Source organism: Rousettus aegyptiacus, unplaced genomic scaffold (assembly GCF_014176215.1).
Source record: "Rousettus aegyptiacus isolate mRouAeg1 unplaced genomic scaffold, mRouAeg1.p scaffold_m13_p_4, whole genome shotgun sequence".
NCBI classification, from domain to species: Eukaryota; Metazoa; Chordata; class Mammalia; order Chiroptera; family Pteropodidae; genus Rousettus; species Rousettus aegyptiacus.
Window position 1 is genome coordinate 131,837,067 of NW_023416307.1, and position 26,030 is coordinate 131,863,096.

At 35.4% G+C, this 26,030-nt stretch overlaps 2 protein-coding genes across 3 annotated transcripts in view; one reads left to right on the top strand and one right to left on the bottom strand.

The window, feature by feature from the left end:
• Positions 1-26,030, top strand: part of PIK3R4 (phosphoinositide-3-kinase regulatory subunit 4) — a 60,240-nt gene that overhangs the window by 31,510 nt on the left and 2,700 nt on the right. For both annotated transcript variants that reach the window (XM_016140266.2, XM_016140267.2), the window contains exons 10-16: positions 4,354-4,555; positions 6,322-6,509; positions 7,308-7,518; positions 9,795-9,960; positions 17,128-17,292; positions 21,500-21,711; positions 23,311-23,442. In XM_016140266.2, coding sequence (XP_015995752.1) covers positions 4,354-4,555; positions 6,322-6,509; positions 7,308-7,518; positions 9,795-9,960; positions 17,128-17,292; positions 21,500-21,711; positions 23,311-23,442 — 1,276 coding nt within the window. The remainder of the gene's footprint in view (positions 1-4,353; positions 4,556-6,321; positions 6,510-7,307; positions 7,519-9,794; positions 9,961-17,127; positions 17,293-21,499; positions 21,712-23,310; positions 23,443-26,030) is intronic.
• COL6A6 (collagen type VI alpha 6 chain) overlaps positions 11,518-26,030 on the bottom strand; it is a 142,129-nt gene continuing 127,616 nt past the window's right edge. Inside the window, exon 38 of the mRNA XM_016140264.2 lies at positions 11,518-12,717. Coding sequence (XP_015995750.2) covers positions 12,692-12,717 — 26 coding nt within the window. The 3' untranslated portion in view covers positions 11,518-12,691. The remainder of the gene's footprint in view (positions 12,718-26,030) is intronic.

The following is a 26,030-nucleotide window of genomic DNA, read 5'->3' on the forward strand; positions in this document are numbered from 1 at the left end:
ATTGGAGTCAATCCTCTCAAACCCTGCTACTGCTTTATCAACTAAGTTTATGTAATATTTTAAATCCTTTGTTGTCATTTCAACAATTTTCACAGCATCTTCCCCAGAAGTAGATTCGCCAGAAGTAGAAGTAGAAACCATTTTCTTTGCACTTCCCTAAGAAGTAACTTCTCATCCATTAAAGTTTTATCATGAAATTTCAGTAATTCAGTCACAACTTCAGGCTCTACTCTACTTTTTGTTCTCTTGCTGTTTCCACCACATCTGTAGTTAATTTTCTCCACTGAAGTCTTGAATCCCTCAAAGTCATCCATAAGGGTTGGAATCAACTTCTTATAAACTCCTGTTAATGTTGATGTATTTACTTCTTTCCATGAATCACAAATGTCCTTAATGGTATCTAGAATAATGAATCCTTTCCAGAAGATTTTCAATTGACTTCACCCAGATCCATCAGAGTCACTATATTTGGCAGCCTTACAAAACATATTTCTTAAATCATAAGACATGAAAGTTGAAATTACTCTTTGATCCATGAGCTGCAGAATGGGTGTTGTGTTAGCAGACATGAAAACAACATGAATCTCCTTGTACATCTCTAATAGAGCTCTTGGGTGACCTGGTATATTATCAGTGAGCAGTAAGATTTTGAAAGGAATTATTATTTCTAAGCAGTAAGTCACAATAGTTGGCTTAGAATAATTAGTAAACCATGTGCTAAACAGATATGCTGTCATCAGTCTTTGTTCCGTTTATAGAGCACAGAGTAGATTTAGCATAATTCTTAAGGGCCCTAGGATTTTCAGAATGGTAATGACAGTTGGCTTCAATTTAAAGTCACCAGCTACATTAGCCCCTAACAAGAGAGTCAGCCTGTCTTTGAACCTTTGAAACCAGGCATTGACTTCTCCATTTTAGCTATGGAAGTCCTAGATGGCATCTTCAATATAAGGCTGCTGCATCTACATTGAAAATGTGTGGTGTAGTGTAGCCATTTTCATTAATTATTTAGCTAGCTCTTCTGGACAACTTACTGCAGCTTTACATCGTCGCTTGCTGCGTCACTTTGCACTTTTATGTATGGAGGTGGCTTCCTTCGTTGTGTAACCTCATAAACCTTTGCCGATTTCACACTTTTCTTCTGCACCTTTCTCACTACTCTCAGCTTTCATAGAATTGAAGAGAGTTAAATCCTTGCTCTGGATTAGGCTTTGGCTTAAGAGAATGTTGTTGCTGGTTTGATCTATCTAGACCACTAAAACTTTCTCCATATCAGCAGTAAGGGCATTTTGCTTAATAATTTGTGTGTTCACTGGAGTAACACTTGTAATTTCCTTCAAGAACTTTTCCTTGCATTCATAACTTGGCTAACTGGTACAAAAGGCTTCACTTTTGGCCTGTCTCAGCTTTCAACATGCTTTCCTCCTCAAGCTTAATCATTTCTAGTTTTTGATCTAAATGAGAGATGTGCAACTCTCTCTTTCAAAAAGTGTTTCACATATTTTGTCCAGTTTTAAAGTTGTTTAAAGTGGGAGGGTAAATCTAGTCTCTGGTATTACATCATGGCCTGGAGCAGAATTCTTGGGTATGTTCATGGACTTGCACTAGTATCACATTTTCTTAGACTTGACCTCTGGTTAGAACAAAATCTCACAGTTTATTTTCCTTTTCCAAGATTCTCTTGGCTATTTTTGGTCCTTTGCATTTCCATATACATTTTTCATATGATGTTTTCAAATCAGCTTGCCACTTTAGGCAAAAAAAAATTGTTATATTGAGATTGCATTAGAACTTATAGGAGAGAATTGAAGTCTTGACAATATTGAGTCTTCTAGTTGATGAATATAGTATGTATCTTCAATGAGATATTTAATTTATCTCAGTAAGGTTTTATGGTTTACTTTGTAGCGTTTTATACATCTTTTAATATAATATTTTGGGTATTTGATTTTATAATGCTTTTAAAACTGACATTTAAAAAATTATTTTTGTAGCTGGTATATAGAAAAATTTTTTATCCTGATCTCATATCCAGTGACCTCGTAAAATTTTATTTATCAATTCTAATAACTTGCTTGTATGTTTCTTTCGAATTTGTACATTTACAGTCATATCATGTGAATAGTAACAGTTTTACTCATTTTTCCAATCTGAATACTTTTGTTTTCCCTTCCTTATTTAAATGATGGGTATATTCAGTACAGTGTTAAATAGAATTAGTGATAGTGGGCATCCTTGTCTTGTTTCTGATCTCATTGGGAAACTCTCAGCATTATGCCATTTTAGGTGACATTTGTTATAAGTTTTTTTGTACAATCTTTTTAGCAGATTAAGAAAATTCATTTCTGGTTTGCTAAAAGGATTATTATGGGATAATGTTAAGTTTTATCAGGTGTCTTTTCTTTGTCTATTGAGATCATTGTGTGGTTTTTCTCTTCCATTAATATGGTGAATTACACTGATTGATTTTCCAATGTTATATCAACCTTCTATTCCTGGATTTTGGGACTATACAACTTTATTATATTTATTTTAAATACATTTTTATTATAAAATGCATAAATATAAAATAAGTATTTAATAGTTAATAAAAAGTGGTATTAAATATTACATAAAATACATTTTTACATAGGCTGGATTTGATTTTTTGCTACTTTATTGAATACTGTTGCATGTAGGTTCATGAATGATTTGTCCTTCAGTTTTTCTTGTAGTGTCCTCAGATTTTTATTTTATGGTGCATTCCTAACATTTTGTATTGAGATATAGTTCACATACAATAAGAGTTACTCTTATTAAAAGTGTACAATTCAGTGGTTTTTAGTATGTTCACATTGTTGTGAAACCATCACAACTATCTAAATTCAGAACATTTTCATCATCCCAAAAAGGAACCCTGTGCTCATTAGCAATCATTCCCCATTCGTTTCTCGCCCCTATCCCCAGCCCCTAGCAACCACAAAATCTGCTTTCTGTCTCTACAAAATTTTCTATTTTGGATATTTTATGAGTGGAATCATATAGTATGTGGTTTTTTGTGTCTGGCTTCTTTGCAAAATATTTTTAAGGTTTCTCCATGCCATGGCATATGTCAGGACTTCAGACCTTTTTATGGCATTTTTGATGGCCTTCCGTTTTGTGGTCTCGTGAACTAAAACATAGACTAACAACAACAACAACAAAATAGAACTCTTACTATAGCTATGAAATTGTCTACTTTAGGCAAATTTTAGGAGGAGAAATGAAAATAAATTAAGAAGTTTAAGTTAATATTGGAAAACATTCAGTTAGGAATGTCTCTGTGATTTTGTACTATAATGCAATTTTATTTTGTTATTAGCCTTCTAACTTTCTAGGGTTTGTTTGTCTTATTATGACTGTGGATTGTGCATATTACTTTTAAAATCTAGTGGGATTCTAGATTTAGGCCTCAGGGGAATTATTTACATTTTTTTTTAATTTACATTTTATTGATATTTTAATTGGACAATAAAAACATTCTAGAGGATTCTCTGGGTGGTTGGAAAATTTCGAAGAAAATGCAGAACTGTTCCATTTACTAGAATATTTAAGTTGCACACTGAATTAATTATTTAGTATTTATTAGCTGTCAGACAGTTTCAAGTGTTCTAAGTGTCTTGGGTAGATCAATGTTTTAAAAATTCATAATAACCCTATAAGATGAGTATTAGTAATTATCCTTATTTTATAGGGGTACAGAAAAATTGGATAACTTAACCAAGGTCATATAGATAGTAAGTATGGAGCTGGGATTTGAATGTAGGCAGTCTGAACCCAATCATATCATTATACTAAAATGCTCATGGGTACGTTTGCAGTTCAGCAGGCATGCCTGTCAATTCCTGAGGTGTGTAGAATGTTTTCTGTATCATAGAGTGCTTTTCACATACAGTGTTTTTTTTTTTTCACGTTCTCAACACTTCTAGGAGCAAAGTTGAAATAGGTACATTTTCTTTTGCATAATATTGTATTTCCAGAATTTTCGTTTAGATACTAAATGTTTGTTTATTCAAAGTTAGATATTAAAAATACCAGGCAATGTGTTCTTTAGGGATTTTGAAGATGAATTATACTTGAATGCTCTCAATTTGAAAGAAAGTTAATATAAAGCCTGATGCAAAGTAGAAAGTGCCCTAATGGAGAGGGTAGTGAGATAATATTTTACATTGATACTTTCCTTTTCTCTTGCCTTTGTTAACTTCATTTTACCATTCTGACCCTTAAAATTTTAAATCGGGTGGTTTGACCCTTCAGTTGTCAGTCATTCTGAGGCCTGTTGTTATTACTTTCAAAAAGGATGTAGAACATATATATGGTTTTATTTGGTTTTAGGGAATGACAGAGGAAGAGGAAGACAAACTTTTGGCACTAAAAGACTTCATGATGAAATCTAATAAAGCAAAGGCCAATATAGTGGACCAAAGCCATCTTCATGATAGTAGTCAGAAAGGGGTAATTGACTTGACAGCATTGGGTATAACTGGAAGACAAGTTGATCTTGTTAAAACCAAGCAAGAACCAGATGATAAGCGAGGTTAGTACATCCGTGTATGTGTTTAACTTGTATTATTAGTTATTTCATAAGGTTACTTTTAGCTAATTAGTGGTAAAATAAAAGTCACATTTCCCAGATATGGAACTTTCAAATACAGTGAGTGACTCCATTACGTAGTAGAAAGGTTTGTGGGAGGAAAAGTGGAAGAGTGAACTAACAGTTAAGAGAGTAAGTAACTTGCCAAAATTATGGCTCTGTATGTGTCAGAACCAGGATTCAAACCAAAACCTGATTTCAAAGCCTTACTTGTATAATAAAATCATGTTGCCTCTGTGGAAATGTATGATTGAAGATGAAATTTTTATTTCTAATTCTTTAAACATCAACCCAAGGCCATTAGTCTATATAAAATGAGATAAAGTGTTCTAGTTTGTTATTAGGTAATGCCCAGTGAATTGAAAAGAATAGTCTTAAATTTAACAATGAAATACAAAAGAATAGAGACCAGATAAGCCTCAATCATTTGAAGTCTCAAGATTTAGAACTGTCAGCTCTTGTAATAACATTGACACTGTATAAGTTTTTTAAGATCTTGAGCATTCTTCCCTTAATCCTTTTTGGAGATGTATTCACTTCCAAATCCATGCCTTTAAAAATTCCTCTATTCCAGTATCAGATTTTGATGGCAACTGATGAATTATATTTAAAATAAACTTCTAACTGCCAAATTTGTGATAAAGATTTGCAACTTAATTATAGGTGTTTTACATCCATAATATGTAAAGCACTCACTCATATAGATTAAAGAGAAAAATGCAAGCACTCCGAGAAAAAAGGAGTGAAAGATTTGAACATACAACTTACAGAGATGCATATGTTTGAAAAGGTGAATAAAGAAATGCAAATGCCATTTTCTGCCTAAGAGTGTAGTAGAGACTGATCATGCCCAGTGTTAGCAAGGGTGTAGGGAAGCTGGCATTTTCATACCCTGTTGATGAGATTATAAATTTAACTTAACATACCCTTTTCAAGAGGCATTGTCCTTATTCTTCGATTCACTGTTTTCAGTTCTGGAAATTTCTCCTAAGAAACAAGGACATGCATACAGAGAAATATGTAGAAGAGTGTTTTCTCTGAAAAAAGATATTGAAATATCTGGAAAATATTGAAGTGTTCATTAATAGGGGAATGGTGAAATAAATGTTCAATATACTAAGTAGAAGAAAAAGAAGTTGTGAAACAGTATATATTATTTTTGTAAAATAAAATGGTAGTATTAGTTTATGAAGTTTATAAAGTTATGGGGCAAATCGTGTTATTTTTTGGTAATGCTAGAACTTAATAAATTTTTGTAATTAGACAAAGAAATAAAAGATTTCTCATCTGTTTATAGTCAGGAGGTAGATGAAAATTAATTTTTATTTCTTCTGTTTTTATTTTGTTTCCTAAGTAACTGATATTGCAAATACAGAGGTCATATTTAGCAATGTGCTCAGTGACATTTAAAAAAGTTTTTATTTTTGGTTCTTCAGATGAAATGGTTATTTGAATTTGAGCTACCCTTGGGAAATTAGGAAGCAAGTAGGTCTACTTATTAACACTATTGAAAGCCCATCTGTTGCATCTGCCCTAGAAATGAAGTGAGTTGATATATAAATGTAAATAAATTGGAGATCATAAAGAACAAATAGGATCTGAAGTGCAAATAGCATGTCAAGTCCCTCCCCCACCAGAAACAAAAAGCAATTAAAGCACATACTGGTTTTAGAGGTTTCCTTCAGACTATTCTAAATCTGTTTTCACAGCTAGAAAACATGTGAAACAAGACTCAAATGTAAATGAAGAATGGAAAAGCATGTTTGGGTCACTGGAACCACCAAACATCCCACAGGTCCTACCTAAAGGGAGTGACCAGGAGGCGATTCAGACTGGGAAGCCGCCTCGTTCTGAGTCCTCTGTTGGCATTTGTGTCCCTTTGTCGACTTCTCCGCAGGTATTGTAACTTAGGCAATTGTTCTCTTTTTGTCTTTTTTTTTTTTTTCTTTTCTCTCTTTTCTTTTTGTCTTTCAATCCCATTCTAATTTTTTGGACGTTTAAAAGCTGTGTACTACACTGGAAAAATCAATAGAGCGACTCGTCGTATAGGAGTACATGTTTCTAACACAGGTTTATTTTTAATTTTATAGATAAGAGGAAAACTAGTTATTGAACACATCAAAAAAGGTCTTGTTTTAGAGTACTCACTAATAAAGTAATCTGAAATTATAGGTTGAAGAAATTATTAACTGCGGTTATAATTAGTCTGCAGTGAACCTTTTAAATCTCCTTTTATTCTTCCTCAAATATGACATAGTTATTTCTGTAAAATAGTAAGAATACTTCTGAAAAGAAAAAATCTTAAGTTTGTCATGTGTGAGAAATGTCATGATGATTTGAAATAAATTTGCAATTTAAGGTAACTTCTCTAGCTAGTCATATTTTAAATGAAAAATATTAACTTACAAAATTCTATTTCTTTTCACTTCATGAGAATTTTAAACAAAAATGTTATTGCTGCACTGATAATTTTTTTAAAATAATGTAGGAGTTCGGAAATGTAATATGTGTAGTTATAAACCTCATTTTAACTAGGTTTTCATTAAAAATGTCATTGTATTTAAACATTTAAAAATTGGTACATTAATAAGGACAAAAAGCTTATACAGTGAATAAAGAGAACATAGGTACATTTTTTATCATCAAATATACTTTACTTATGACATAATTACCTGTAATTCTATTTGTTTTGCAGGTTCCAGAAGTGACAAATGTCCAAAGTAGAAAACCAACAGTACAGGTTTTAAGTAGTACAATTTTACCATCCACTTACCAGATTCGTATCACAACTTGTAAAACTGAACTGCAGCAACTCATACAACAAAAGCGAGAGCAGTGTAATGCTGAGAGAATAGCTAAGCAGATGATGGAAAATGCCGAATGGGAGAGTAAACCACCACCACCTGGTAAAAGCACCGTTGGAGGGAGCTGTATTCTAGCCTAGGTGCCAAAGCTTAGAATCTAATGCAGGGTATTGGTAATTACCAAGCAAAGGAAGTAAGACCAAAGTGTCACTTTGGAAGTCTAGAGGAATAAGCAATAAGTGAGACATCTTAAGTCATTTGTGGTGTTTTGATCTTCTAAGCTCTAGGGGCAACTTGCACTATCTTCTTTAGGCCACTTATTATAAAGACGTTAGGCCTGTCTGGGGTCCATTTTCCTCATTTATCAGGATAGGTTTTACCTGCTTGCTTAATGTCATGCCACTTTCTCATTGAATGTCAGGCTGCTTAGAGTTAACTTTTAACTTTTAATTTCAGAAGGGTTTAACATCTTTTAATTTTAAAAAAGTAAAATTTTGTAAATAATGCTTTTATAAGAAAACAAAATTATTTATAACCCCTCCCCCATTCAGTAATTATTGACATTAAGATTTGGGAGAAGCACTCCTGTATTCTGAGAACATCTAAAGGAAATTTAGAGATATTTCATATGAAAATGTGGCTCAGCTAAGTTAACAGACTTGCCCAGTTTAAAGTGGTGAAGTTAGTCTTTGATAATAGAGTTTCAGATTTTGAAAGACATTTTTAATGAGTTTCTGTAGACTTTAATAATGAAAATTTAACTTGAAAACTGAGAAGAAATGCATAGTGTGTTTATGTGTAGAGATTTTAAAATGATGTGAATTCCCATGGGCTTCTATTGTGAACCTAGAAAATGCTTGTAGTGGTCAACGAATTAAAGATTTAGGAAATATTGTTAAGTGGTAAGTGGCATCTCTAGTCACATAAATTTTCATATCAAAATATTCTGAAATGTTTATGTTGTTTCTGTGATATAGTCCAATATTATTTACCAGCCCTGCTTTAAAAACAAAGAAAAAATTGACCAAAACTATTTTACGATAGAAATTGTCTTTATAAGCGGCATTTTATACTTAAGTGGAACTGTACATTTTATTCAGTAATTATAGAAAAGGTCAGATTTTGTGGTTCAAGTAATGTGCGATGACTGTTGGACTCTTAATTTTTTCTATCTACACTTAAGTGATTGCTCGAAATTGATTTTTTCTAGAGGGAAATAGTCAACCTAGCCTGGCAGATTATCTAGACTTTATGACAGTGTTTTTATCACTTTCAAATCCAGTGTATCCTCCTTTTTTAAAAAATCGCATCTAGATGTTCTTCCCACACATACAGGCTAGAGAGCCAAGGGGAAACAGTAAGCCAGGTTTGGCATTAGTATTGGTTTCATTGTTGTTTCTTGGTAAAAAAGAAGTAATTTTATCCTAAAATGACATTGTTGTCACTTAATTAGGCACAGTGCTAACTTTTAATATAGTATGATCTTCGGCATAGCTTTTAGTTTTGTTTTATTTTAACATTGATTAATATTAAATGTGATTAAATGTTACACTTAATATAGAATTTTATTCATCAACATTAAAGACAGTTACATGCAAAGACATGCTAGATACTGTGAATGATTCAGAATGGATAAGACATAGTTTCTGGCCTCAGGGAATTTGTAATCTATTATAGGAAATTAATCATAAAAAATACATAATAAAACAGAAGGGTAATGATGTCATAAAGAAAGTACTAGAAAATCCATGGGCATTCTGAGGCTGTAATTCATAATACCATTTATACTGACATGTTGATAGCATAGAATAAATGATTGCTTGTAGAGAGGAAATAAACATTGGGTGTTTACCATGGGCCTGGGATTGTGTTAGACTTTATACATCTCATTTATCCATATAGTGACCATTTAGATTAAGTAGTATTTCCCTCATTTTACATTTGAGGAAATTGAAGCACAGAGATTACTCTAAGATCAGAAATATATATGGTATGGTGGATCTGAGTCTTTGAGGCTTTCAGGCTCAGTCTGCCTTTTTAACATTCCGATTTCTCTAGTTCAGGATAGTCATTAAATCTTGCTCTTGAACAAGCAGTAGGGTAGCAAGTGACTCTTGTGCCTTCTAAGACACGAGGGGTCTCCAGGTGGATGTTTTCTAAGGCTATTTGAGCAATATTTAATTGCTATCTTAGATGTCTTACTCAATAGATAATAGTGCCTGACATGGCCTAGTAGACCACTCTGGATTGGCTAGCCCGTAGTACCCTTTGTATAGTTCTTATGATTGTTTTCTTGGTGGTGGTTGGCGATTATAGTTGCTGGGTGAGGGAAAGATTGTAAAATATGATTTAGGATACACTTCTTTGTTTTTTCTTAGGGTGGCGTCCTAAAGGGCTCCTAGTTGCACATCTTCATGAACACAAATCTGCTGTGAATCGAATTAGAGTCTCTGATGAACACTCACTTTTTGCAACATGTTCAAATGATGGTACAGTGAAAATCTGGAACAGTCAAAAGATGGAGGGGAAGACCACTACTACCAGGTAAAATATACCTAGCAGGAGAATCCATTTATTCATTCAATCAGCAAGTATTTATTGATCCAGATTAGATTTCAGCAGAATTCCTCCGGCTTTTGTGCTGAGAATAGACTGAAGAGAGGCAGAGCAGAAGCAGTTAGGAGGCCATTACAGTAATTCAAGCAAGAGGTGCAGGTAATGGGAAGTGATCAGATTCTGGTTATGTTTTGACGGTAGAACCAATAAGATTTGCGGAACGGGTTAGATAGAGCATGAGCAAGAGATAAGTCAAAAATGATAGAATGTCTAGCTATATAAGAAAAACACAGTACAATTGCCCCCCTGTTGTGGTCATAATTGAGATAATTTATGACTTGAAATCCTGAATATTTTAAATATGTATGATGCAATTTTGGTAAGTGTGATTATAAGAAGTATTTTAGATTTGTATTACTTTATAGTTATGGCCCTTCTTCTTATGCAGTCAGTTTGTGTGTCTCTACCCCATCCTCCAGTTCTCCTAGTCCCCCCATTCCCGTTAATTCTGCCTTATTTGTATTTTTTTCTGTGCCTAGTTTAATCTGAATCTGAAAAGAAAGCTACTAAAATCCTAATAGAATCTCATATACTTAAAATGACATGTAGGAATCTTTAGTGCTATCTTATTATCAGTTCATTGAGTATAATTAATCACAAAATCATCAAACAACAAAATATCTTGGATAGCTAAAATAATTCAGAGGTTTACTGTTTACCAACCTGATATGATTTTGTGTTGCTTATTTTTTTTAAAAGAGCTCTGTATTTTTACACCATGCTTATTTTCACTTTCATTCTCTCTTTCTATGACATTGGTTAGAACATAAATTAAAAACAGATAAAAGAATCCTGGCTCCATGTAGCAATTTTTTGTCAACATTTTATTATGAAGTTTTCAAACATATAAGAAAAGTTGAAACAGTGTCACAGCGAACAACTGTGTACTTGTCATGCAGATTCTAAAATTAATAAAAAATTTTATTGTATTTGGTGTCATATAATTATCCATCCTATCAATTCATCTTTTAAAGACATATTTCAAAGTATGTTGCAGACATCAGTACACTTCCTTTAAAAATTTCAGCATGTGTATCATTAACTAGAGCTCAATATTGGCTTATAGTTTTTTTCTCTTTCTGGCATGAAATTCATGTTATGAAGTACACAGATCTTAAGTGAACCATTTCACGAATTTTAACAGATGCATATACCTGTGCAACTTAAACTGCTCTAAAAATACAGAACATAACCAGAATGTCCTCCTCATGTTCTTCCACATAAAATCCCTGCTTCTTCCCTGCTCACAGCCATTTTTCTGAAACTCTACCATTATTAGCATTTTAATAAGTATTTTAAACAGCCTTTCCAATAAGTACTTTCCAAATGGTTCTTTGCTAGTATCGTGATCAGTTGCATTCACTGTCCCTTTTATTAGGAGGAGTTTAACTCATGTGAGTAAACTTCTCAAGTAAGAACTTGGAATCATCTATTAGCTTCACAAAACTTTACTTGTTAATTCTCAGTTTTTATCACAGAGCCATGCTTTCTATATCTTAGTGTCATATTTTAGGCAGTGGTATTCAGGTGACACATTCCAGAAAATGTGGCAGTTTAGCTGTCTTTGGGAAGTGTGCATGATGATTAGGAAACTGGATTTCCCCTGGACCCAACTGCTCTTTTGCTTTGCTGTAACACTTGTTCTCTTATTGTTGAGTGCAATAGAGTTTGGCTTGGAGGTGTTTCATTCAAGGTCCAGGGTGGGGAAGAGGGGGAGAGAAGAGAATGTGTCGTTCCCATCACATGCCTTTATGAACTGATGAGGGGAGAAAGAGGCCATTATTATTGCCAGAACCAAGTGGAGGACAGCTGGTGACTGGGATAGAGCAGTAAAACTTGTGTGTTTTCTTAGGAAATGTTACTAGTACATTCTGACTGCTGAGTCTTTCCCCCTATGTATTATTTTGGCTAACTGACTACAGTTCCCAGTCTTAACTTTTCATTGAATTATGATTAGTTATTTAGGCCACCTGGATCTTGGCTCTGCCATTTTCTTCTTTCTTATTTAAGTTTAATAGTTTGTCCCTTGAGGGCTAGTTCTTGAAAATTGCTGTTTTTTAAAACTTTTACATAGATTTTTCAGCTTAATCCTTTGTAGTATTCTAGATTATATTTTTTATATATGCTTCTTGTGCTATCCTATTTTTGACTCATTTAGCTTCTCAATTTTAGGGGAGATTGGTATATTTGGTACTTGTTGAATTAGATGGTAAAATATCTCAGTAGAGTTTTGTCACAGTGAAGAATTGAAATAATTGAGGGGTGTGCAAGAAAGTTATCAGTGTTAGGGTTATATATTTTAGAATCCGTGGTAGTGTTGAAAGTTGTAGTTTTTAGAGTATCGCTCCTCTGAAGAAAAGGGAGTGCAAAGGGTTGTAAAGACCTGAGAAGGCCTGAGATCTAAAAATCTTAGGAAATTGAATTTGGGGGGCAGGAAGAGGTCAGAAAAGGAGAGAGAAGAAAACATTTAAGTTTAATATATTAAACTGCAACAGAAGAGTTAGTTTTAAGAAAAGGACTTATAGGCAGCTCTAAAATGCAATAAAAAGGCCAAGTAGCATGAAAATCTAGCAAGGCCATTAGGCGTTCTCATACAGTACTTTTGGTAGAGTGTAGTTGATACAGCCATCATCCCTGAAGGGCTTTTTGACATTATATATCATATGCCTTCATGTTGTCCATATCCTGAGGAAATAAATAAGAATAAACTCAGATTTAGTTCTAAGACTGTTCATATTTTCTTTATAATAGTAGAATATTAGAGGCAAACCAAAGGTTTAGCAGTAGGAGTAAAATTAGATAAATAAGTGATGATGTAAGTATAAAACTGATGTCATGGAAATACATTTTTGATAACAAATACATTGTGTGAAGAAGTTGATTTAAGAAGAGCGCGTAAGATTTCTATTTTTGGAATGACAAAGTAAGGACTTCCAAAAATCTGCTCCTGCACAAAACAATGAGTATACTGACAAAAACTCAAAATCAACTTTTTCAGAATTCTGGAAATTAATTAGTCCTGCATCAATCTGAAGAGTGTTATTTAAGAAAAACAGCTGACTCTCAGAACAGTGAGCCTGCAGTCCCTAATTTCATCTCCTTCTACCAAGCTCTATAGTAGCTTTTGAACACTAACAGTACTACAAACTATGGTAGCCATGAACATTAGCTTAGTAGCCACCGAGGAGTGATAATGGCCTTAGAACTCACCAAAAGCCTCATTTTCAGAAACTTGTCACTATTTGACCTTTCTTCCCAGCTTGCTAAAAAGTTTCATTCTCAGGGTCAGTCTTTATTTGATCTAGCCCATACCTTGTTCTTTGAGAAAAAGTGTATCCACAGCACATTTGTTGAAATTATCAGTGCTATTCGTTTAACATCACACTGCCTGAGGTGGCATTAGCAGTTGCAGCTAATCAGAGGCTGACAAATTTAAAAGGACAAACTAGAGAATTGGATGTCCATGGGGCCTTTGAAAAATTTGGATGTTTTCTTGAGTGTCTGTAAAGCCACATGAATGTGCATTGTTGTGCACATGCCTAAGAAAGAACTGAGAAAACCTTGAGTTCTCACCTCTGGCTGATCTTGAGACTGTGCAAGCAGGAAATGAAGGATAAGGCAGAGTTGTAAAGCGCTTTGTTGAAGGTGTGCCACAACACAGACCTCAGCAAAGGCTGAAACTCTAAGTTTAAGGCATGTAAGGAAATGTTTGTCTAGTTATTAGCTGACCACTAAGCTAACGGAACAAAAACTTCAGAAGCCACATATGAGAAAGAATGTAGACCTTATAGACTTAGTACAAAGGAGTCACTAAGCAAACAGACAACATTGGAATTTTTTTTCCAGTGTTGATACATGTTAATTAGAATGTCCAGTTTTGAACAAGAAATTACAAGTAAGGCAAAGAAACAGAAAAGTATGGCTTATACACAGGAAAAAAAGCAGTCAGTGGAAACTACCACAGTAATCCCAGACATTGGACTTTCTAGATAAAGACTCTAAATTAGCTATTAAAATACATTTAAAGAATTAAAAGAAACCACATCTAAAGGATTAAAAGGAAAGCATGAGAAAAATGTCTCTCCTATTAGACCCTATCAAAAGGAAATGGAAATGATAAATAGAAAAGCTGGAGTTGAGAACAAGTACAGTAACTGCAATGAAAAACTCACTTGACGGCCTTCACAGCAGATTTCAGCTGGCAAGAAAAAAACAGTGACTTGAAGACAGATCAATCGGCATTACCCAGTTAGACATACAAAAACTAAAAAAGTGTAAAAATGAACAGAGCTTCAAAGACCTGTGGAACACCATCAAGCGTACCACCATACACATAATAAAAGTCCCAGAAGGTGAAGATAAAAAAAGAAACAGAAAGAATTTTTGAAGAAATAGTGGCTGAAAAATCCCCAGATTTTATGTAAAACATTAACCTGCACATCTAAGAAGCTCAGTGAATTTTAAATAGGATAAAAAAGACCCATAATCAGACACGTGATAAGCAAACTGTTGAAAGACATAGAATGTTGAGAGCAGTGGGAGAAAAGTGACTCATTATGTGCAAGGGAGCTTCAGTAAGATTAATAGCTGACTTTTTATCAAGAAAATGGAGATTTGAAATCAGTGGGATTAGATATGCAAAGTGTTGAAAGCTCCAGACTACCAACCAGTAATTCTATATCCAAATAGATGTTTCTCCAAATAGGACCAATATGTATACAAAAAGGTGTTCCACGTCATTAGTTACTAGGGCAAGGCAAACCAAAACCACAATGAGATAGTACCTCACACCCACTAGAATGGATACAATAAAAAAAAAAACAGTAAGTGTTGGAGAGGATGTGGAGAAATTGGAACTTTAATACATTGCTGGTGGGAATGTAAAGTGGTACAACCATGGAAAACACTTTGGCAGTTTTGCAAAATGCTAAACATAGAGTTAACTTATGACTCTGCATTTTCATTCATAGGAATAAACCCAAGACAGTTGAAAACATGTTCACATGAAATTCTATATACTGTGTTCATAAGAGCTATATTTATACTAGGCCAAAAGTGGAAACCACAATTTCTATTAATTATCGAATGGATAAACCAAAGGTGGTATATCCACACAATGGATTATTATTTATCCATAAAAAGGAATGAAATGCTGATATATGTGATAACATGGATAAACCTTGAAAACATTAATTATGCTAAGTGAAAGAAGCCTGATCCAAAGGCCAGACAGCATATTGTATGATTTCATTTACGTGAAATGCCCAGAAGAGGCAAACTCATAGCAACAGAAAGTAGGTTAATAGTTGCCAGGAGCTGGGGAGAGGGAGCATTGGGGAGTGACCGTTAATGGATATAGAGTTTCTTTGAGGTGATGAAAATGTTCTGGAATTAGAGAATGATGACGGTTGCAAAATTTAGTGACTATACTATAAATCCCTTTAAAAGAGTGAATTTTATGGTATGTAAATTATATCTCAAAATTAAAGAGGGAGGTAAGGTAGGGGAGAGTGAGAGTGAGCAAGTACACACAAGGGAGAGCAAGAGACGCAGCATACTAGAATTCTCATCTCTTGATTGTTCTTGGTGCTCTTTACTCATCTAGCGGACTGGGTGGGTACCTGTGGGCAGTGGTTTGAGACATATATCCATGCAAAAACGTATGCACACGTGTTTATAGTAGCATTATTTATAATAGCTAAAAAGTGGAAACAATACATATATTCATCAGCTAATGAGTGGATGTGCAAAATGTGGTATAGTCACACGACGGAGTAATAATTGGCATAAAAAGGAGTGGATGAACCTTGAAAACATAATGCTAAGAGCCAGATACAAAAGACCATATGATGTATGACTGCATTTATATGAAATATCCAGAATAGGCAAATTCATTGGAAATTTAAGGGGATGGGGAAAATGGAGACTGGATGTTAATGGGTGTGAGGTGACTTTTGTTTTGGGTTTTTAAAGAATGGTGAAAATGTTCTGGGATACCGATGATCTATGCAGAATTCTGTTAATATGTGAAAAATCACTGAATTCTACACTTCTAAATGTTGTTGAACTTCATGGTATGTGAATTGTATCTCAACAAAGCTGTTATTAAGAAAAAGTGAACTAGAGAAACATTCAAATACATAACTTATTCCATATTTATTTAAAAAGCAAATATTAATATATTGTCACATGTGTTGAACACCCTTTGGATGAATATATTACAAAATATTGTTTCTGGGTGGTAGATTTATACATTTTTACTTTTCTATATTCATTTTGTGTTTTAATATATAGTAAAATGAAATAAATTACAGAAGACAAGGTTAATAAATTGGTGATTAGGGGCTAGTGACCTTTTAGAGTATGGCTCCTTAGAAGGATGAGTTTGCAGCCTATGTGGAGGGTAATGAAAGAAAGAATTAGTAATAATGGGAGACACCCTGTGTAGATTAGCTATTCAAGAACTTTGGCAGTGAATATGAGGATAGACAGCTTGAGAGGTCAGCGCATTTGTGGGAGAGACTCAACATTATAATAATATTTTGCATTTATGAATGTTTATTATGGTTTATTTGAGCTTCACTATGTCCCATTTAGATAATTGGGTAGTTCTTGTTTTGTGTATGAGTAAACAGATACAAAGTAGGTTAAGTGGCTTGATCAAGATCATACAGGTAAGTCAGTAGTGGAACTTAGCTCTTTGATTCCATGCCAGTGCTGTTCCTGCCGTGCCAGGCTGCATCTTAAGATTATAAATAACTGAAAGGTATAAGGGTAGAGTTTAAGGTATTGCAAGAGTGGAAGAAAAACTGGACCTGAACCACAAGTATGGGAGTGCCAATTGGAAAGGAGGATGAATAGTCTTTCTGTAATAGAGAAGTGTATGAAGATGGCCATTTGGAAATAGCAGAAGAAAAGGTGATTTTGTACCAATGCCTTTGAGGGGATTTTTGTTTTTGTTATGAGATCAAGGAAATGAAATGGACCTCAAAGTAGTAGTTTTTTTTAATAGTTGTGTGGATATTTATTTAATATTAGCAGTAATAATGCTCTTGTGGCCTTTCAGAAATGCAATCTTATTTTCCTTTTGTGCAGATCTATTATTACATATAGCCGAATTGGAGGACGTGTCAAGACTCTCACATTCTGCCAGGGTTCTCACTACTTGGCTATAGCATCTGATAATGGTGCTGTCCAGCTTCTTGGAATCGAGGCTGCAAAGCTGCCCAAGTCTCCTAAAATTCATCCCCTACAAAGCAGGTATCTATCTTTTGTGTTTTTTAAACTGCATTTAATGCAGTAGGGTATTTTAAGCCTCACTTCCCCATGTAGTTTGGGTCAGCTGAGGACCTCGTACATTGAGCTTCTTTATTTAAGCACATGTAATAAGGCTGTGTTTCCAATAAAAATCTATCACGTCATTAGTTTCAGAAAAATATGTCTGCATGTTTTATTTTCTGCCAGTTTGTCAAAAGATCAGAAGGGCAACTTTGAACTTGGAGCTCATCCCAGTCTGGAATGTGTCTGAGTAATCTAATTATCAGTTACATCTTTCGTCTCAGCTACTAAAAGCAGAACTCTCACTGGCCAATTTTGAGAATATGAGTGTTCTTCATTAAAAAAAATTTAAATGTTGCCAGTATTTGGTCACTTAGCATTAAAACCTCTGAAGTTGATGGGAACATGGAGTGTAGCCATTTGGATGATTTTAGATGATTTGCTTATTTTTAAAACAAAATACTGGTTTTATTTAAGAATTTCCTTTACCACAGATTAAACACTTTCAAGATAAGATCCTTAAATATAAAGCAGAATAGTTTCTCAACTGACCAGTACGTGTTATACACTGAGGATTTCAAAGACAAGTAAGATATGCTTTCCAAGAAATTACAGTCTAGTGGGAGGAATAGAGCAGTGAACAGATGATTTCAATGCAGTGTGATAATGTGCTGTATTACAGGGATGGGGAGGCAGTTTGCAGGGAATAGGGAAGCAGGCCTGGAAGAGGTGAAGCCAGATATAAGTTAGCGAGCCAAAGAAGGGCAGTCAAGTAGGGTATGGGAGGCAGAGGTGGTGTATGCCACTGGAAGAAAGTTGAATGATCAGATGCTTATAGTTAAGCGGATTTTAAGTCATGACCATTGAGTAGCTATGACAGAAAAGGACGTTTGTTGGATCACACAGGAATTTATTATTTGTTTTGTTTTATGTCTATTATTTTGTTTTGCCTTTGCAATTAAAAATATGTGTTATTTTTAATATAGTCACTAAACATATTTGAGCAGTTTTTGTCTAAGATAAATGTGGCTTTTAACTAAAAAAACAAAACAAAACAAACCAATACCTGCCAGTTTTCTTTAAAATTGTTTCAGTAGAGGATGACTGTACAGCAACATACCTATTGAGTTCCATGTAAGTTAACAAAGCGCTATTGGCAAAATGTGTTGTGTGGTGACTGCTGTCAGTATGCACACAGAGACATGCTCATTCTGTGCATTGCTGCGTCTCAGCTGACAGCACTTTTTACTATGAAAGTTATTGTCTTTTCCCTAAGAAAACATTGATTGATCCAGGATGTTTAGTCACTGTACCTGACAGCAGTATATTCCAAAAAAAACCTTGCCATGAGTACTTTTTTTTCTTTCTTTTTTTTGGGGGGGGGAGTGCTTCAGTTAGATCAATTTTTGTCATGGCTTTTAATAATTAGAATTTGTGGCACCTTTTCACATTTTATTTGTCATTTGTACTTTTCATTTTCACTTTAGGGAGAATATAGTTTGTATTAGAATGTGAATGTAATTGTTTATCTAAGACAGGGAGGGGTCAGGAAACTGCAGCCTGCAGTATGGCCCATAAACTAAGAATGATTTTTGCATTTTCAAATGGTTGTAAAAAAAAAAAAATAAAGAATATACATTAGAGATATATGTGACTTGCAAAGCCTGTATTTACTGTCTGGCTCCTTATAGAAAATGTTTGCCGACTCTTGAACTAAGAGATAAAACTAAGTCTAAGTGTATGCAAAAGCATATGTCCTGATCAAGAAGGCTGGCCAGTAAGTTTATGATATTTTTTTAGTTTCAAAATACCTAAGCTTGAAACACTGGTTATACCCATACAATGGATATCAAAAGAAAGAAATTGACTTATGAATATTATTTTTTCTAATGAAAGAAGTCAGATCTAAAAGGCTATATATTGCTTGTTTCCAAATATATGACATTCTGGAAAACATAAAATTATAGAGAAGAAAACAGAACAGTGGGTCCCCACAGGTGGGGCATAGGGATTGACTACAGTACAGAAGAGCTACACAGGATAATTTTGGGGGTATGGAATTGTTCTATATGGTTGTGTGATAGAAGATACATAGCTATGGCTATTCATTTGCTATTTTTAAAATATTTCTTTGCATATATTTGCATATGATGGCTACACATAGAACTGTATACCACAAAAAGTGAATTTTAATGTATGTTAATTTAAAAAATCAAACACATGTAGGGGAAAAGGTAGAATGTAGTCTGTGATAAATCAGTCTGTTATACAGATGAATCATGTGATGACATCGAAGAATATGGGGAATAAAGGAGCCAGCCGAATAACTTTGAAAAACAGTGGTTTAATACTGTAAGGCCTAATAACAAAAGGAGCCGAACTCAAATATCGTATTCTATTTGGTTGTTTTTCACAGGGGTTATGGTTCAGCAATTTTATAACTATTGTGTACTAGGGTTGAAGAAATAAGTGACTATGCTATAGATAATGAGAACCAGGTTTCTCACTGTTGAAGAAAGAAGTTACAGATAAGGAAATGCTAGAATGAGCCCTGGTAATGGATAGATATCAGTATGGGCTCATGACATATGTACAGCTGGCCCTTGAACAACATGTGTCTGAACTGTCTGGCTCCACTTACACACAGATTTTTTTCAGTAAACACAGTAAATCTTCCTTATAATTTCCTTCATAACAGTTTCTTTTCTCTATCTTTATTATAAGAATATAGTACATAATACATATAACATACAAAATATGTGTTAATAAACTTTATGTTATTGGTAAGGCTTCTTGTCAACAATAGGTTGTTCAGTTTTGGGGGAGTCAAAAGTTAAATGCAGGTTTTTGTGTAGGGATCAACACCCCTAACCCTCTGAATTTTCAAGGGTCAGCTCTTTGTATATTTGCATATACAGACATATACATATACACACACAAGCAAAAAGATAGCAGTACAGATATATCTGAATGCAAGAAGTGGTGTATACATAATACATTTTGTAGCTCTGACCATTGAGAGGGACTAGAAACAGAGACACCTCCATAGCAGTGAGCACTTAGAGCACAGACCTTGGCTTTTACATAACTGTTCTGCAATAAAAGGAACTAGGACTTCCTGGAGAACTGGTTGATTGCAGGGCTGGGGCAGGGAAAATACAAGATAAGTGGTGCATCTTGTGCCAGAAAGTTAGGAAGTGGTCAAACAAGCACATCGAAAGGGCATTGGAGCCAACCTGAGGGAGCTGCCCATGGCCAAAGTTGGAAGAGTTTAAGCAGCAAAACGAATCACGATAGTAGTGGGTTATAACTCAAAGAATAAAATATCTATGAGTATGGACTGATATAAATAAGTAAACAAATAAGTTAATGGAGAAGCGACTCCTCTTCCTTGCTTCTTTGCAGAAGAATTCTAATCAGTAAAATAGAAGGAATGAGGGAAATAGAAAGTCTTCATTAGAACACCACAGGCATGTCCCCTAAATATTGAACAGTTATAAATGGAAAAATAACAAGTTTACAGCAGAGAATCTTGACAGACACTATCAAGCTTAACGTCACCACTAATACGTACTAATATCAGGTACTCCCTCGTATATGCACTGAGACAGGCATGCTACTTCTCTGGTCTCCTTCAGAATAAGACATAAGTAAGCTCAGTCTGTTTGTGAGGACACATGAGGTAAACCGAAACTGAGGAACATTCTATAAAATAACCCACTGGTAGTCTTCTAAAAGGTCATGAAAGAAAATGAAAGACTAAGGAACTGTCAGGTTGGAGGAGACTCAGGAGACATGACATAAATTCCATGTGTATTTTCCTTTGGATCCTGGAACAGTAAAAGGAACTAGTGGAAAAACTGATGAAATCCTAGTATGTTCTGTACTTTACTAGTATGGTACCAACGTTAATTTCTTAGTTTTGATAAATGTTCTATGGTTTTGTAAGGTGTTAACATGAGGGGAAGCTGAGTAAAGGGTACACAGGAATTCTGTATACTATTTTTGCATCTTTTCTCTAAGTCCAAAATAATTTTTTTAAAAATGCCTCAGCTATCATTGTGCTGATGTATCACAGAGTTTTCATTTCTTGACCATGGTTAGAATGTAAATTTATCTTACTAGAGACTAGGGCTATGTCTCAGTAACTAGAAAATTCTTTGTATATTTGCTTTGTGTGTTTCTCTAGAATTCTAGATCAGAAGGAGGATGGCTGTGTCGTGGATATGCATCACTTCAACTCTGGGGCACAGTCTGTTCTGGCCTATGCCACTGTGAATGGTTCTCTGGTTGGCTGGGACCTCAGGTCTTCAAGCAATGCATGGACGTTAAAGCATGATTTGAAGTCAGGCCTCATAACTTCTTTTGCTGTGGATATCCACCAGTGCTGGCTCTGCATTGGTAAGTTTACTCTCAAGTCATTGAGTTTGAGTGACACTAATGTCTGGAATTGCCTTCTTATGAAAGCTTCTTACTTTTTCTTCATCGATAATTTTTCCCCATCTTTTTTCATAATTATTATGTTATAACCACTTGTAATTTAACTTTTAGAGTGAAATTAGTTTCCTAGTGCATAAAATAATTTCCTTTTTGTTCTCAAATGAGTATCTATAATCATTATAGTGATCAGATTTGCTGACATTTTCTTATTCTGCCAGGAAAGCAGCAGGCTTGGTTCAGTAATCTCAGGCAGACTACTTAACTCTATCTCAATATCCTCATCTTCAAACAGACAAATCCTTCCAAGGGCTGCTTTGAGGATTTAATGAGTTGAAAGCATCTATTACAGTGTTTGATACAGGAGAAGAGCTCAACGATGATTTCTTGCCTTATTATTTCTTCCTCCCTCCCTTTCCTCAAAGACTTCTGCTTTTCTGTTTCAGTTTCATGTTTTTTCCCTATAAGCCTTTGAACTTGCACCTTGAGAAAGTACTGCATCTTATTTTTTTCCCCACTCGACATTCTTTTTCAGAAGAATTATAATCTGTTCTGCTTGAAAATTGATTTCTAGATTCCCTAACTTTCATTTATGATTGTGAAAATCTGCCTTTTATTACTTTTTATATATAGTTTTATGGAATGCATTATTTCTTTTTTGCTTTTTGCCTGAATAAACTGCACAGGTACAGGAGAGGGCCTAGAAGGGGAGATAGTAAATATTATCATATTAACAAATGACAGTGAAGGCTCTCAGGCACCCTGATCAGCTTTGAGGAGGGCAAGCAATGCTACCTGTGGCTATTGGAGCCACTGTTCTGGAGTGGAACAAGGTGACAAACAGAGGGATCCTGTTGCCCCTTTGTCTTTTCCCACGCTCAGTCTCTCCGCTGGAATTGGAGACCATCCCAGGAATATGCTCTGTGCCTCTGTCACAACCAGCTGCTTAGTGTTAGAGTAGGCATTATTCTTTTCGGATTGGGGTTTGGGGGAGCTTCTCTTTGTGTGGTTTAAGTTGTCATGGGCAGATGTGCAGGGACTCATTCTAGTTTCTGCTGTGATTGGACACTCATACTTGTTTCCGGAATGTCTTGGAGACAAGTGCACATGGAAATGATTGATATCTGAAGATAGCTACAAAGCTGCTCCCACTTTGGGGCTCATAAAGTGATCACTGAATGCCAGTAAAACATCTCTGGTTAGGCATCGTGATCATTTTGACTTATTAAGTTCAATTTTTATCTTCTCCAGACCTTCTGTTTTTTGTGTGTGATATCTTTGGCAATAAGTGTCGGTAATTAATGAATTATTCATTTTCAATTTACATGTGTTAGACACTTCTGTAGCAGCATTGTGATAAGTGCTTTATGTCTTTGTTATTTAACAAGTAAAGGTGCTGTTTGAAACTGAGAGACAGCTTCATGAGAACAAAGCCTTTTTCAAAGTGACTCAGTTTTAAAATACATTCATACTAAGCTAATGCTATTTACCCTTTGTATACATGTTGCTTGATGTGCTTTAATCATTAGATGGTAATCTTTTGGGGTTTTTTTTCCTTTTAAGGTACAAGCAGTGGTACCATGGCTTGTTGGGACATGCGGTTCCAGTTGCCCATTTCCAGTCACTGCCATCCTTCCAGGGCTCGAATCAGACGCCTCTCAATGCATCCTCTGTATCAGTCCTGGGTGATCGCAGGTAAAGTGGAGGCTGGCTTTCAGGTGTTGGAGGATTTTCTTGAAAACTGCATAATACCCTGCTCCCAGTATTCGTGTTCTTAGAGTTTTTACTTTACATATGAACAGATGCTTGATTTTGTTCTGATTTGATTATGGGAGTTCCCATCACTAATATCTCACTGTCATTTCATGTTTATTATGTCTAAAACTGTATTAATCACCATATCACTTTCCATTCCTATTTGCCAGTTTCACCTTCCATTTGTTTTCTTTCTCCTGTATCGTTTATTTCTCCTATATTGTTAAAGCTGCCACCCTCTTCCCAGAAGTCTAAGTTAGAAACCTTGACTCAACCTTGTCAATTGCCAATTCTTGTTGATCTGTTTCTATCATGATTCTTGCAAGCTTCCTTTCCCTTCCCTCCCCTCATTGGGTATTCAAAGTTCCTTGTACGGATTCTTGGGCAAGTCTTTGAAATTCACTTTTCTTATCTGCAAAATGTAGTTTAAAATATTTACCTAGCAGAGTTATAAGAATTTGAGATAACACATATCAAACACACAGCCCAGCACAGAATTAGTACTTGACGAATAGTAGCTCTTGTTACTCCTATGTTTCCCCATCGGTCCTCTTTTGTAGGTAGGCTCTTTCTGGTCCTTTCTCATACTCATAGTTCATCTCATACACTACTGTTGTTAAACCTGACATGTCTAAATTGAATACTTAGTTTCCTGTCTCAGTTCCCTCACCACTACATCTTACTCTGAGACAAACTAACTGACTCTTCCTATAGTGTTCTCTCAGTAAATGGCAGCTTTTATGCTAGATGCTCAGAAAGAAGTCTTGTATCATCCTTGATTCTTTTCTCTTATTTCACTTCCAGTGTACCAGACAATCATATATGTTCTGTCTTAAAATATGTTCAGAATCTGACCATTTTTATTGTCTCCCTAGTCCAAACCATCATCATCTTTTGTCCCTATTAAAGCAATATCCTTGTAATTCTCTGCTTTGATTCTACCTCTTAAGACTGTTTTGCCTTCTGCTCAGTACCTTCCAGTGGCTTCTTATTCCAAGTAATAGCCATACTCCTCCCTATGGCCCAAAGGCTTTATGGAATCTATCCCTGCTGCCTCTCTGACCTTCTTTATCAGTCAGGGTTTCAACAGGAAACAGATGGTATACCCAAGCTAGGATAATTTGAGGAGGATTTCTTTTCAAAGAAACTATTTACAAAGGGTGGTTGTAGGGGCATCCTAACATTAGTTCAATAAAATAAGGCTAGTACCAGCAGAGTAGCAGTGGAAGCAAAGGCGATGGTTACTGGAATTTGGAAGGAAGTTGAGAAGGCCACCTTGAGAAGAGTAGTGATTTCGAGGTGAGGGATACAACCAGCCTGAGGTGACTACCTTGACTTTCATCAATCCCTTAATCTCCTACTGGGGCTTCCGTGTGCCTTAATTGATTACTGCTATAATCAATTAACACAATCTTGGTAGCTTAACACAGATTTATTCTTTAACAGTTCTGGAGGTCAGAAATTTGAAATGAGTTTTGCTGAGCCAAAATTAAGGTGGTAGCAGGGCCACATTCCTCCCAGAGGCTCTAGGGCAGATTCTAGCCCCTTGCCTTTTCCTGCTTCTAGAGCTACATATGTTGGCTCATGACCCCTTCTCCATCCTCAATGGTAGCACCATAGCATCTTGCTTCATTGTCAGATCTGCTTCCCTCGTCTAAGGATTGTGTTTGCATTTAAGGCTCAGCTGGACACGCTAGGAGCTCCCTTGCCCTTCAGTCTCAAGGTCCTTAATTTAATCACATCTGCAGAGGCACTTTTCCATATAATATTCACAGGCTCTAAAGACTAAGACCTGGTTGGTAGTGGTGGTGGGGGCATTATTTAGCTTCCTATAGGCCAAGCCCATCTAGAAGTCAGAGGGCACAGGAGCCTGCTACTGTGGTTCATGTGCTCCAGCCTTAGAGTGGCTAGTGGAAAGTGACCAGCACTAGTGTTCTTTTTCTGCTGCTCTCCCATGCTCAGTCTGCACCAGCTACACTGGCTTCTTGGGCCTTTCCTTGAACTGAAAGCTTCAGGGCTTTTCATTTCTTCAGTGTAGTTCTCACTAGTATGTAAGTTCCATGAAATGAATTTTTTTTTTAATTGTTTGCCTTCTTTTCCTCAGTGCCTGCCACACTGACTAGCTCATGAGAATTATTTGTTGGTTCAATAAATAATGAAGTCTTGGGTATTGTCACTCTCCCTGCTCAAAAATGCCTGAGGGATAATGTCTTGTCTCTTTCAGGCCTACAGTTCCCTTTTCTGTAATCTTCTGCTCTTTCCTCTTTATAACCTTCATCTTCCACTCCTTCCTGTCACAAGTGTGCTTCAGTCGGACCAACTACTCATAGTTCTCCAAAACACCCAGAGATTTTTTTTTGTGGTTTTTGCTCATTCCATTCTTTCTGCCTGGAACGACTTACCTGTATTTGTCCAGCTTTAAAAACATCTCCACTAGGCAATCTTGATTCTTACCCAACAGATATGATCTTTTCCTTCCTTAAGTTCAGGTGGAACTTTGCAGTTCTCTTTTTTGTTCTACTTCTAGA